The sequence below is a fragment of the Candoia aspera genome, chromosome 7 (genome assembly GCF_035149785.1).
Source record: "Candoia aspera isolate rCanAsp1 chromosome 7, rCanAsp1.hap2, whole genome shotgun sequence".
Classification (NCBI taxonomy): domain Eukaryota; kingdom Metazoa; phylum Chordata; class Lepidosauria; order Squamata; family Boidae; genus Candoia; species Candoia aspera.
The window spans coordinates 59218239-59232838 of record NC_086159.1 but is presented as its reverse complement, the minus strand read 5'-3'; the positions used below and the strand labels follow the sequence as shown (position 1 = coordinate 59232838).

The 14600-nt window shown below is 39.1% G+C and overlaps 1 protein-coding gene across 2 annotated transcripts in view; it reads left to right on the top strand.

Annotated features, from left to right (window-relative positions):
• SLC13A1 (solute carrier family 13 member 1) overlaps window positions 1-14600 on the top strand; it is a 44372-nt gene that overhangs the window by 20080 nt on the left and 9692 nt on the right. For both annotated transcript variants that reach the window (XM_063309558.1, XM_063309557.1), the window contains exons 8-10: window positions 3810-3929; window positions 4709-4807; window positions 4905-5006. In XM_063309558.1, the coding sequence (XP_063165628.1) occupies window positions 3810-3929; window positions 4709-4807; window positions 4905-5006 (321 nt within the window). The remainder of the gene's footprint in view (window positions 1-3809; window positions 3930-4708; window positions 4808-4904; window positions 5007-14600) is intronic.

Genomic DNA, 14600 nt, shown 5'->3' with positions numbered 1-14600 from the left:
GAAGGCCAGAGAAATGAATGCAAACAGCTACTGCTTTCTCATCTCATAATTTAAGATGCATGCACATTCTCAGGGCTGCAACCAAGCACACAAGCCATACAGCAGGCTCTGATAAATAGCTTGAGTAAACAGGAAGTGCTAAGAAAAATTAATTCATGACAAAGGGAGAGGATGGAGAGCTGCAGAATTGGAGCTAGGTGAGCAAAAAAGGCATGTAGAAAGGCAATGAATTGAGCAGCTATTCAGCAGAGGGAAAATGAATGCCCAGGATAAAGAAATACCATTACCAAACTGCATTAATATCTTCAGGCTTTATTGCTCTCCATGATACAGCTGGTCCTCTCTGTTCCACTTAGCTATGATATAGTTTCACTGTTCTTATTATGGGTTTTGCAGGGGGAAGGATGTCCTTCTCTTGAAACTTAAATAACATAAACTCCTAAGAACTTTCTTAATAAAAGACAATACAAACCCTGCTGCAGAGTGATAATCTTATATCTAGGCTTGTCCTGATAGGGCAAATTTTGTCATTGCAGCTGTACATCACCCTCAGTTCAGCTGCTTCTTAATGAAGGTGACAATGCATGACAATAGCCAAGAAAGGAAGTCAAGATGGGAGGGAGGTGTTCAAAGAAGTCTCCCACTCTCTTTCATATCAGTGTTTGTAACAATCCAAGTCCCTAAGGGCAAAGATAGGCTCTTTTCAGCCTGGGAGTGAAAAGTTAGCTGAGCAAGTCGTTTGTTCAGATAGGTAATAAGGGCTATGTAATCAGAGATCTCCATTGGAAGGTGGTGCTTTTGTTAGGCAGCTGAGTTTACTCCTTTTCTAGTTAAGCCTGTTTCTTACATTTTAATTTTGAGATGTACTGTATGTTCACTTCAAACTGGCCATATTTCCATATCATCTTGTGCTAGAATCCTGGCATAATAAACTATATGGGCATATAGCCCATTCCATCAGGTAAAACAAAAGAGGAAGGATTAGCTTTATTGTTTGTCTATTAAATTATATTGTATCCTACCACAATCAGATGACTCTTAGCAGCTATATTGCACTTTTAACTCAGCATCATGGTGAAATGCACCCATAATCCAAGACCACAAACCAGCCTTAAACCAGGGTATGTTATTGCCTTGACAAAACTTTTTTTTTCTGGGTGGATTTAATCATAATGCCATTTCCCAAAGTAATCCCTTCCTTATTTACTAGTTCTTGTGAAGCCAAGTAAGAATGAATGGACTGCTTCTATGCTGCTTATTCACAGTCCAGTTGAATAAACCAAAATTCCTGGCTAACAGTGATACACAACTTTGGCTAATCTGATAGTGTCATTTTTCATGCTGATGAATATGTAAGGCCGCAACTAGGGGGGGCAACCGGGGCATGTGCCCCGGGCACTGCGCTGGGGGGGCACCAAAATGAGTGCTGGGAGGGCACCAAAATGGGCACGGAACCCATGTTTGCCCCGGGTGACACAGACCCTAGTTGCGGCCCTGTGAATATGTCTCCTGAAAGGGTGGGCTTTTTTAAACAATATCTAGAGAACTTTAAACTTTTGCAATAACTTTGAGGACATGGGGTATTTCTAGTCTCTGGGTCATTTCTCCATTAGTCATTTTAGCATCTTCTAGCACCATTCAGACATCTTTGAGGGAATAGAAAGCCTGTCTGCAATATTGTTATATTGACACAGCAATGGTTGGATGACTTTAGATGTTCCTGTAAGTGACCAGTGGGACATGATGACACATTTCAGAAAAAATGTCAAATGTTATCTGGAAGTCTTTCAGTATAGCTTTATCATTTCAGAAAATGAGGTTCACTTTTTGTCTAACACATAGACAGTGTATACTAAAAGTCTATCCAGAATATCCTTCTTGGACATCATAAATGATCAGTTGTTACCAACTGAGAAAAAAAAAGTAAAACTAGGCATCCATCTCCAATGAGAACCAGGTTTTCCTCAGGATCCTTGCCTCAAAATCATTCAGACAAAGAAAGCATTGTTTTGTGCTGAAAACTTTAGTTTCCAGTCAGGAATGATTATATGATTATTATACTGCCAGTCACAGTGCTTGAAAGTATATACTGGAAGCTATGATTGTTACAGAGTGAGCAGTAAAGAAAAGCATTTTTAAACTCTAAAACACTAATGTTTTATTGCAAAATTCCTAAACCTCAAAGCTATGCTTATTTTTTCCCCCAGAAACTTAGAAGCCCTTTCAAACACTGTTATATTCATTCAGATTGCCCCCAGAACTATAAGAAAGATAGCCAAACTGTTTTGTTTTATTTTTAATTTTTGGCTTTAAAAATGCTGCCATAAAAGCCCTGCCTGAAATCCCTCAAATCAGTATGGCCAAATTTTATTCAGTTCTGCCCCACTATACAAAAAGGGATAGGCATTTGTCGATCCTCATATTGTAGGAAAAGCCATACCATTCTCCACCGCCCAAAAGCATCCAAGGCTTTTGAAGGCAAGAAAAGGTTTAGATAAAGTATGAGGTCATCAGATGCATCTAAGTTAATAAGACAAGTTCAGAGTCTTCCCCTCCGCACCACCCACTATAATTAGAACCAAAGCTTGAAGTATAGTATATACTTTTTGTTGTTATGGTCCTTCAAGTCAGTCTTGACTCTTGGTGACAACATGGACAGGACCATGCAGCTTTCTTGAAGTGGTTTGTCAGTATCTTCTTCTGGGATGTTTTTCAACTTCCAGTCTAAGGCTGAGGGAGACTGACTAGGCCAATGTCATCCAGCTGACTTTCATGCCTAAGGGGGGACTAGAATTCCAGTCTCCCTACTTCAAGTCTAGCACTTTAACCACTCTACCACACTGGCTCTCATATCGTATACACTAGACCTTTTCTATTGCAACTGAATTCATCACCTCATTTCCTGAAAGTCTACTTCTTCAAGTTCACTTTGGCATGCCAGGCTGTTTTACCATTTCAGATGACATTAATTGGTTTAACTGTCTCAAGGAAACAACATACAGTTTCCCCAGAACAGCTAGTCCAATAAAAAGTGTTTGCCTTGCTTAATTTATAACTCTCAAATCAGGACTGAAACCTTTGTTCCAGGAAGAGTGCAATGAAATCATCCAAAGCCCTTCAGTTAATGAAACAAGTACATATCTTCATTTGTTAAGCTATTGATCTGACTTTGGAGTTCAGGGGGTATTATTCTGCTGAGAGGGTTGCACAACTCAAGAGAACTTGCCATGAATAAGGTATTAAGCCTCTGACTAGCACTGTGCCTGCTCCCCAAAGATCGATGTAATTCAATATTTGAAAGTGGCAGAGATGATGATTATGGATTTCTATTGAGAGGTCTTTCTTCCATTTTTCCTATGCATATGCATTTGTCAACACAGCTAACAATGATTAATTTTTTAAATAAAATCATACTAGAATACCAATACCAAAGAAAACATAGGTCAGCATGTTTGTAACAGATAAAGCACCATCTTCATAAAAAATGTTATCTAGAAGATAACTGATTAACTGATAGAAGACTATTGAAAAGGAGTGATCTCTGCTTCAGTGGATGGGGCATCCTATGATGCTTCCTCCATGGATGGGACATAGGCAGATTGGTGCAAGAGTTTACACTGCTAATCGTAAATATTCCCTTTTTACTTCCTGGGAGAGAAGCCATCTATTTCAGATGAAAGCTGGATAGATTTTCTCTCAAGGTTTATCATCTGTGCAGCCCACGACAGATCTTGGTTTAAGAAATATCCTGCTATTCATATTCAAAGCTACTATATTAACTTGAATTCCATTTTTACTTTTTTTTTCAGACGATACCCTGGTTGCCAATGCATCAATTTTGGATCCTGGTTTATCCTTTGCATCCCCATCACTATTATTATTTTATTACTTTCCTGGGTTTGGCTTCTGTGGCTTTTTCTGGGTTTCAAGTAAGTACTCTTATGGAGGAGGAGTCCAAAGTAATACCATCTTGTGTAAGGATGTGTTTTACAATGAATAGATATAACAAATCCTTACCCCAAGGAGCATAAGTAGAAAATAAATATAAGGAAACAATAGAGGAAGGAGAAAAATGAAGGCACAGAGAAATAAGGGAAAATATGTGGTTATTTTTCTTATATACCTTTTTGCTCAGCTGCAATACTGTATGTAGTGGATATACTATGCTTCATGAAGGCAGATCAGTGTTGGGTTCAAGAAGGTAAAATATTGTGGATTAGGTTATCTTGATACGGAAACAGCAAAATTAAAGCAAATCACTTGATAATGCAAAACAGAGTGGAGAAATCAGCACTGGCCCTACTATTAAGAAGAGTGTGACAGGTGATTCAGGCAGCATGCTAGGCAAAGCAAGGGGTGGTAGGGAAGTATTGGAGATGGGGACTGTAAATGGCAAACTTCCTGCCCAGTGATCTAATAGCTGCTTTGCTAGGATGGAGGGCATTGTTCCATCATCCATGCTGAAGTAAGATTGCTCTGCCAGTCAGGTCAGTTTTTGTACATGGAACTGTGGCATTCTCTAGCTCATGCAGCAAAATAGGTTGGACTGGCCAGGAGATTAGTGTCTGTTTCAAGGGAGGAAAGCCAACCATTCTTCTGGACAAGCCCAGGTTCTCAAGAAGTTCTTTAGATCAGTCATCAGAAATGGAACCTATCACCTGGTGAAGTGGTATTATAACTAGTTACATCTATTCACTTTTCATTTCAGCTTCAAAGAAATGTTCCAGTGTGGCAAGACAAAGTCACCTAGAGAACAAGCTTCTGCACAAGTAATCAAAGAGGAATACAAGAAACTTGGACCAATCAGGTAAGGCATAAGGCTAATGCACAGAAGAAATATTATAATGTTATCAAAGCAAATCAGTTCAAAGGGTGATGGTCAATACATGGTGTTTCTGTTGCAGCTACCCAGAAGTTATCACCCTTGTCCTGTTCCTTCTAATGGCCCTGTTATGGTTTACTAGAGATCCTGGATTTATCCCTGGCTGGTCTTCCTTGTTTTCACAGTAAGTCAATAAGCTGTGCTGCACAATTTTCAAGTGTTTCTATATTTTTATATATGGATGAATCCAGATCAGTGATATCAAATATTTCTTTAAACATCTATTAGAATATGTAGATGAAGAACCAATGACTTTAAAAAAATACATTTTTAGAAGGTATTCAGAATGCCACAAGCACCATAGAAAGTACACTTGTTATTGACTTTTTAAAAATAAGCAAAAATGAGAGCAAATGAAGTGTTAGTGGTTAAGGCAGTGTTTCTCAATCCTGGCGAGTTTAAGATGGGTAGACTTCAACTCCCAGAATTCCCCAGCCTGCTCAGCTCTGGAGAATTCTGGGAGTTGAAGTCCACCCATCTTAAACTCGCCAGGGTTGAGAAACACTGGGTTAAGGTGTTGGACTAGAAACAGAGAGAGCCAAATTCTAGTTCATCCTCAGCCATGGAAGCCCATTAGTTTCATTTTTTTTTTCAGCCCAACCTACCTCACAGACTTTGTTTTGAGGAAAATCGTGCCTGTACTGCATTTAAATTTAAATGTATACCATATACTGATACTTATATTAATACTAATACTAAATAGAAGGGAGTTGATAACAAAAGTCACCTGTGATAGAAGTTGCAGGCGTCTGGTCCAGCTGACTCCATTTTTGGGGTCTGTCTCCATTTTGTCCATTTTGGTCCATTTAGTCTTGCAACTAGAGTAGGAAGTCCAGTTTGCTTAGATGAGCTTAAAGAACCACTATATTTTGTTTTTTTTAAGCTGGGGGTGTTAAATAAACATTCCTTATGTAGGAGTCATTTCTTACCTGGAATATAATCACACCTTCCTATGTTTTTATTCATCTATGTTATGTTTCCACCACAATTGTTATTTCTTTTTAACAGTTTTGAATAACTGCTACTTAGATACTGAGTAGAATTCTTTTTAACGATCTCTATGAAGAAGTTGTAATGGTGTATGGCCATTGTAGGAAGCAGAGGTTTTACCATTGTCTCACTGTTCTGAGAAATGTATTAAAATCGCATAACATTAAAAAGGTACCAACAGATTCTACAAGAAATGGGTTTTTACACAATAAATATGGAGGAACATATCTCCTGATATCCGTTCTCCCTTCTCCAAGTATCTTTTAAACCCCTATTCAACATTTGTTGCACACATCCTCCTGTTGGAGAGGCAATTGGTATTGACATTATATTCTTCTCAGCATCAGATCATACTTCTTTGTTCATTCATTTTAGGTTTTAATAAGCTGGTGGTATTTGCTCATTTTATGTAATTCCGATATTGTATTTTGATATGCTTTTACTGGGTATTTTTTATTATATATTTTTAAACTTTCTGGTATCAGAAGATGAAGGAAAATATAAAATTATTGATTTAATTCTGGTTACATTAAAAACCACACACACTTTATTGTGGTATATAGTTTAATGTATCCACCTTAATACGATAAGACCAGCAGGTTGAACTTCCTTATATTATCAAGATATAACAACAATACACAAAACAGTTTTTACTTTTGCATTTTTCTATAATTTATAATTTGCTTGCATCTTATTTCTTTGCTTACCTTTGGCATTTTAATTTTCTCTTCAAAATAACTAATCAAATTTTTAATTCTTACTATCTTTAGTGGGGGTTTCCCTGTAAATATCCATTATAGTCTACTTCTGGTGTGAAATTTCATGTGAAAACTCAGAGCTCATTCAGGTGTTTGGCTTATTTATATATGCTACTAAATATGAAGTTGCATATGTGTGTGTGTATATAAAATCTCCTTTGCAGAATTTATTATCAAATATTATTTACGTTTAGGCCCAGGAAATTTCCATGGCAACATGTATGATTATAAGAACCCTGTACAGAATAGTTCATGTGAGGTTTACCATTATTTTTAATTTATAGAAACTGCAGAATACCTCATTAACTATGAATATGTTTTACATATTTTATGCCACAATATCTAAAGCAAAGCTTGGCAGTTTTTGATCCTAAAGGGCTCTGATGATGCTAAAACAGGACTACAGGTAGTCCTCATTTAACAACTATTCGTTTAGTGACAGTTCGGACTTACAACAGTACTGGAAAATCCAACTTGTGACCGGTCCTCACACTTATGACTGTCACAGCATCCCCATGGTCATTCAAAAATACATTCACTATCCCCATAAATGGAGTATTAATAGAACAAGCCCATATCATTTGAGCGTATCCATGTACTTCTAACATAATGCAGTTAATAACTAGCCCTTTTAAAGCACTCTCAGAGGAGTCCAATAACCAAGAAGATTTTGTTGAATTAATCTTATTTTAAGATCATAGGAAATAAAATATTAAATATTTGCCATTGATTCACAAATATAGGATACTCCAACTCTCTATTCCAAATTTTTTGCAAATAATCACTTGCAAAAACTAGTATCTGTCTTAGATATACTGTATAACCTCTAAAAATGTGGGTTTTGAATTATCTGAAGTATAAATAATAGTAATAATTTAGGAGTTTTAGATATTGCTAACATACCCAGATCTATTGCAAAATCAAGAGATATTTTAGTTGTATATATACCTATTTTACAATTTTAGGCAATCAAAATTCAACTTGCAGTGATACAAATAGTTTGAACACTCGATTAGGAATAAGTTGATCTAAAGTATGAATAACCAAATTGTCCAAGACTTTAACAACAACAACAAAAGCTTTACCTGCTATTTTCAAGCAGGGACTAGGGTTAAGTATAGAACAAAGTCTGTCATGTAAATAAGGGTGGTGACATGGGCAAGTGTTGGGCATGCCCCGATATGCCCATGTGGCCCTACTTCTCCGTGAAGTAGTCTGGTACCAGTTGGCTTCCAGGTGTAATTCAAAGTGTTGCTTATCACCTATAAAACCCTTCATGGCATAGGGCCTATTTATTTGAGGGACTGCCTGTCTCCAGTTGTTTCCACCCATCTGGTGTGATTGGGCAGAGTGGGCATGGTCCAGGCCCCACTGTTTAAGTAGCGTCATCTTCTGGGACCCAGGAAACATGCCTTTTCTGCCTGCCTCTGGAGTGCTGGATGGTGCCAACCCTGATGACGTTCAGGAAGCTAGTAAAAACCTGGTTATTCTCCCAGGCTCTGGGGCAGATTGTAAATGTAATCCACCGAGAGTCATTGGGAGTCAGGCAACCTATAAATTGTATTAATAAATAAATCATATAAAAGGGTCAGAACCTCAGTCCATATATCATTCAACTATGTCTTTAAAGCAAGAAACAAAAAAGAACTATGGCTAAAAATAGAATCATGCCCCAGCCACCATACCAAAGAGGGTTGCATAATAATAAAATCCAGTTGTGGATTTTATTATGGGTTGTGTGGAACTTGCCAATCATGGATTTTTTTAATAATTGATCACCAGCATTTGATAAAGAAATTGTAGTCAAAATATATGCTCAGCGATAAAGCTGAAAAATCAGGAAAATTTAAGCCCCCAGTATCATACGATAACCATGGTTTAAGAAAATCCAAGAGTCTGTCTTTCCCACAAAAGAAATCTTAATATCTGATCAATATGTTTTAAATAAAATAAAGGAAACAATAAAAAAAACAGTAAAACAATATATCTAATTAAAAGTTTTACTTAATTGTATAGCTTGATAAAAAATATTTGGCCACCTGCTGTGTGAGTGTAGAATCAGCATCCCTTAAATGACCCACTCATTTAGAAATAATTGGGGGGATCAGAGCACGTCTTGGGGCATCATAAAATGGACCCCGTATGAGGACCTGGGCAAGAGTTTCTACCTCCCTGGATCCACAAGGGCAAAGTCCCTCTGAACAAGGAGCCCCATAAAATCTGCCTGCCAGCAGTGCTGAAGGGAGGGCATCAAAGCGGGCTCTGGAAAAGGCCCATCTCTATTTGCTTAAGGAGAGATTGTATAGATACCCTGCAGTAGAGGGTTTGCGGCTATCTAGAATTTGGCGATAGAATTCGGGAGCACTGGTAATATCATTTTGGCGATCAATGTCCCTAATTCTTTCTTTTACTATTGATTTGGCCTTCTGCAGAGTTAGTTGGCCGAAATATCCAGGAGAGAGGCCAAGACTGCAGAGTTCTTTCCTATAAGTATGGTGCCAATGAGATTGGTAGCCGTCTGACAACAGCAAAGGCATCAGGCCTGTAGGATCGAACATGACTTTGAGTCCTGAAGTTAAAATCCTGATCCAGGCCTGAGCCTTAATACTTGGCACATTCGCTTCAAGCCTCAGAACTGCAGTGGGGGTGCCTGTTGGGGTACCAAACAAAGAACTAAGGAAATTTGATTGGATGGTTTCATAAGCCCTTAGGTTTGTGTATGGGCCAAGTTGTATCCCATATAGAAGTTGGGCGACTGTTTTGGCCATGAACAGTTTAATTGCTGCTGGGATATAATTTGCCCCCTGTTGCCTGTAAAATTTCATTATTGCTTGTGAGCTCTTCTGTTCAGTAGAAGTGGCATAGTTTACCTGGGCTGTTAATTTCCTAGAGGCCTGAAATACTATTTCCAGGTATTTAAAACATTTAACTTGTTCTAGTTCACGGGAGTCAATTGTCCACTTTTGCCTTTGTCTTTTATTAGATTATTAATTGCTCCTCATCACAGTAGGATGCCAGGGTTCTTAGTGCCCACTTCATGCCTATGGAAGACAAGGAGAGAAGAACGGCATCATCTGCACAGAGGAGAATTGGGACGTGTCTATCAGCCAGTTTAGATGCATGGATATCAATTCTCTGAAGAGTTTTAATCAGAGAGTTGATATAAATGTTAAAAAGCAAGGGTACTAAAATGCATCCTTGTTTCACCTCCTTAACAGTCTGTATAAAATCAGAAAGTTCCCTCCACGGTTACATCTTACTCTAAGGCCTGTTTTGTCGTATAGCTTATGAATTAGGAGCAGGAATCTTTTATCTATAGAGGATCTGCTCAGAATGTCCCAAAGTCTGACCCTTGAGATATTATCAGAAGCTGCCTTGAAATCAATAAAGGCTGCATATAGATTCAGACCAGAGTGGTTAGTGTGTTTGTCTGCCAGGTATTGAAGCACCAAACAACGGTCTATAGTAGATCATCCCGGTTGGAACCCTGCTTGCTCAGGGTCGATTATTCCCTCATCTATTACCCAGGTTTGGAGTTCGGTGAATAGGTACCTGACATATAATGTGCTAATAATGTTCAATAAACTAATTGGCCTATAGTTAGCTGGGTCATTTCTATTGCCCTTTTTATATAAGGGAACAATTATGGCTTCCCCTCAGTCCTCTGGAATTTTAGCTGTGTGATTAATGTATGAGAAGAGTGAGAGCCCACCAGTTTGAATTGGATTTAATTAGCTCAGGGGGTATATGGTCAAATCCTGGGGGCTTTACCACACTTAAGCTGGTTAATAAGATTTTTAACTTCCTTGCATGTGACTGGGGGCCACTGCAGTAGTGAGGATAAGGGTAAATCCATCACATAGGTGTTAGCATGCAGATCGCAGTAGAGGGTTTAGAAATGATGTACCCAGGTGCTTGATGGAATACTACAGTGCACTTGTATGGTGTCATTATGGGAACAATTAGTTATAATATGCCAGAATAGGGAAGGATTTTTTTGATTTTGTAGCTTCGATTAGCTGCAACCATTTTTTCTTCTGGTGTTGGGTTTTTTTCTTTCTGAGCAGGGCCTTATATTGTCTTTTCTGCTCCTTTAAGATTTGGATGGAATCTGGTGAATTGGCCTGCAGTGAGGTGGGATAGGATTCCAATAGTGCTTCTTTAGCAGTGATACAAGATTTGTCAAACCAGCTCTTCCCATCCTGGTCGGGTTGGTATTCACCTTCATTACGGAAGGTTGGAGCTTAACTATGAGGTCATGATATACATCAAGTGTGCTGCTATTTTGTGGGATGATTGGGTCTGAGTGTGCCCCAGAGTTACAGAGGGATGAAAAGTATGCTCTTCCTTCCTCTGAGTGAAACCATTGGGCTATCCTATCTTCAAGGGAGTTATTCCATCTGACCCTGTAAGAGCCACCTCCCAACAGGCATTCTGAATTGGCCTTAATTTGGTTCCTAATTGGGCCTTGCCTAAATTTACAAGTAAAAGTAAGTGGAAGGTGGTCACTTTCAGACCTAGGAACTATGCCAAAGTGCTTAAGGCTTAAGGGGTCTCTAGAGATTACTAAATAATCTATAGTGGGTAACTTGTGAGCTGACCAAAATGTATATTGCCCAGGGAAATCAGTTTGGACTGAACCATTTAACACTTGAAGGTTAAGCCTATTTACAAGATGCAGCAACCTAAAGCCAGCCAGGTTGAAATTTGTGTCTTTAAAGGATCTGGACAGAAATGGTGGTTCAATTGCTTCTTCAGGGGGACAGGCATTGAAACTTTGATAAAGAGCTTCATCATTACAACCAACTGTTGCATTGAAATCCCCACCTGTTAGAACAGATGCACCAGGAAACTTATTCAGACAAAGTGTGAGGAAGGTATCTACCTGATTCCATGTTTGGGTGACCTGTGACTGAAGCTGCTGAGGAGGAGGAAGATAAAAATTAATACATAATAAGGAAAGTTGGTCAAAGATTAACAAAACTGATACAGCATTCACAAATTGGGGTAGTTGTTTTACAATCTGAACACAAGTTAGAGGCTATAAATAGACCAAGTCCCCCCTTGGGTCTGCCACCTCTGAGACTAGGGTGTGCAGGGGCTAGTAGAGAAGTAGTTAGGGATTAAAAATTCCCTCAGCATCCATGTCTCCTGCAAAAAAATTATGTCATATTGGAACAGAAATCCAAGAAAATCAGGGTCTGCTTGTTTTGAGGCCCATCCAGCTAAATTCCAGGAGAGGACGGAGAGATTGTTTGCAGAATGTAGTTGTCAGTTTGCTGGTTCTCTCGGGGTCCTGTTGCTGGATAGTTGTTCAGAAGGAGCAACACTTGGGTTGAACAAATTGGTGATTGGGGAAGAAGACAGAGGACAGACCTCCTGTTGACAAATAGGATGGATGGTGTCCTGAGTCTGGGGTAATTCCATAGGGGAAGTTTTATGGGTAGAGCAAACAAGGCTAGACTGGGGGTCAGAGTTAGAGGATAGAACATACTGTATGTTCAGGGTTCCTGTGGAGATAATTGATTTGCAGGGAAGAATGGCAAGTTGTAGGGGCAACCATTGGATGAATAGAATCAGGGACCATGCAGGGAAGAGCCAGTGGAGATGGAGCTGTACTCTGACTAGCCTGTTCTTTAGAGTCCAGTTGTAAGGGATTATCACCTGTGGATTGATCATCTGGAGAATTATAGAGGGATTGTATTACATTGGTCAACTTGGTGTTCGTGTCAAGGGAATTGGTGAAGAAATCATGCTGAGTCGTAGCTGTAACTCTAGTTACTTTATTGGTCTTGCCACATACAGAATCTTGCCAGACTAAGGTTCCTTAACTGAGCTAAAGGGAAAAATACCCTTGAGAATCTAGGGCAGTGCTAGTCTAATTTTCTTCCTCAGCCCCCCCCCCCCCGCCAGCACACTCTCCAAGTGGTGAGAAGCTTTATCTGCCTGGAATGTGCTCTCTACTCCCTCAGTTCTGAGCTCCATTACAGTTCCCTTCATTTGTCACAGTGAGTTTTGGACTGGAGCACCTTCTTCTTCTTCTTTTTTTTTGGAGATATTAAGCACTCAGAGGATGAACTTGTCAGCATTTCAACAGGAGGACAACTGGAGGGCAACAGAGTGTTGAGGGTTTCAGTTGCACTTTTACATTGGTATATCTTTAGCAAATATGTCAATTTTAAAGTATTATTTGTTTTACCATTTTTACCTTTTGCTTTAAGCTCAACATAATTTTTAACCATCTGTTTACAGTGACTTTCATCTGAGGTTTAAAGAAAAAAAGATAAATTTAGAACCATATTTGGGAAGTAAGGTATTTAAGGGAAATTTGTTTACAAACACTGAGTGCACTAGAAACATTTAAAAGAAAAATGAGTGGATTTGGATAAATATGCTCAAATATTCATCCAAATTTTAGCAAAAACTTTTTTGGGGGAAAAAAGTAATTAGAATGAGATGAACTAAACTTCTGAATGGAAAGTGAGCAGCTAAAAGAAAATCATATTGGCAGATTTGCCCATCCCTAGAAAGTGCAGAGATCTTTGTGGAGACTTCAGATATTTAACAAAGTATTTCATGAAACAATTTTTTTTCTTCCTGCCACAGTTTGCATATATTTTCATAAAAGCACCTGTAATTAATATGCGGGAGTTGTATCCTTCCCTAACAAATATTAACCAAGTTTTTGGCATTTCCAGCAAGTGGAAAATGGGATATATGAAATATTTTCAGGCAAGTCAAAAGATGAACTGAACAAATGCTTTATTTAAAAGATTGTTGTTGTTTATTCGTTTAGTCGCTTCCGACTCTTCGTGACTTCATGGACCAGCCCATACCAGAGCTTCCTGTCGGTAGTCAACACCCCCCGTTCCCAAGGGACGAGTCCGTCACCTCTAGAATATCATCCATCCACCTTGCCCTTGGTCGGCCCCTCTTCCTTTTGCCCTCCACTCTCCCTAGCATCAGCATCTTCTCCAGGGTGTCCTGTCTTCTCATTATGTGGCCAAAGTATTTCAGTTTTGCCTTTAATATCATTCCCTCAAGTGAGCAGTCTGGCTTTATTTCCTGGAGGAAGGACTGGTTTGATCTTCTTGCAGTCCAAGGCACTCTCAGGATTTTCCTCCAACACCACAGTTCAAAAGCATCGATCTTCCTTCTCTCAGCCTTCCTTAGGGTCCAGCTCTCACAGCCATATGTTACTACGGGGAACACCATTGCTTTAACTATGCGGACCTTTGTTGTCAGTGTGATGTCTCTGCTCTTAACTATTTTATCGAGATTTGTCATTGCTCTTCTCCCAAGGATTAAGCGTCTTCTGATTTCCTGACTGCAGTCAGCATCTGCAGTAATCTTCGTACCTAGAAATACAAAGTCTTTCACTGCTTCTACATTTTCTCCCTCTATTTGCCAGTTATCAATCAAGCTGGTTGCCATAATCTTGGTTTTTTTGAGGTTTAGCTGCAAGCCAGCTTTTGCACTTTCTTCTTTCACCTTTATCATAAGGCTCCTCAGTTCCTCTTCGCTTTCAGCCATCAGAGTGGTATCAGCTGCATATCTGAGATTGTTAATGTTTCTTCCAGTGATTTTAACTCCAGCCTTGGATTCCTCAAGCCCAGCATGTCGCATGATGTGTTCTGCATACAAGTTGAATAGGTAGGGTGAGAGTATACAGCCCTGCCATACACCTTTCCCAATCTTAAACCAGTCCATTGTTCCGTGGTCTGTTCTTACCGTTGCTACTTGGTCATTATACAGATTCTTCAGGAGGCATACAAGATGCCATACCGCTAAGAACTTGCCACAATTTGTTATGGTCCACACAGTCAAAGGCTTTAGAATAGTCAATAAAACAGAAATAGATGTTTTTCTGAAACTCCCTGGCTTTTTCCATTATCCATCGGATATTGGCAATTTGGTCCCGAGTTCCTCTGCCTTTTCGAAACCCAGCTTGTACATCTGGCAAATCTCGC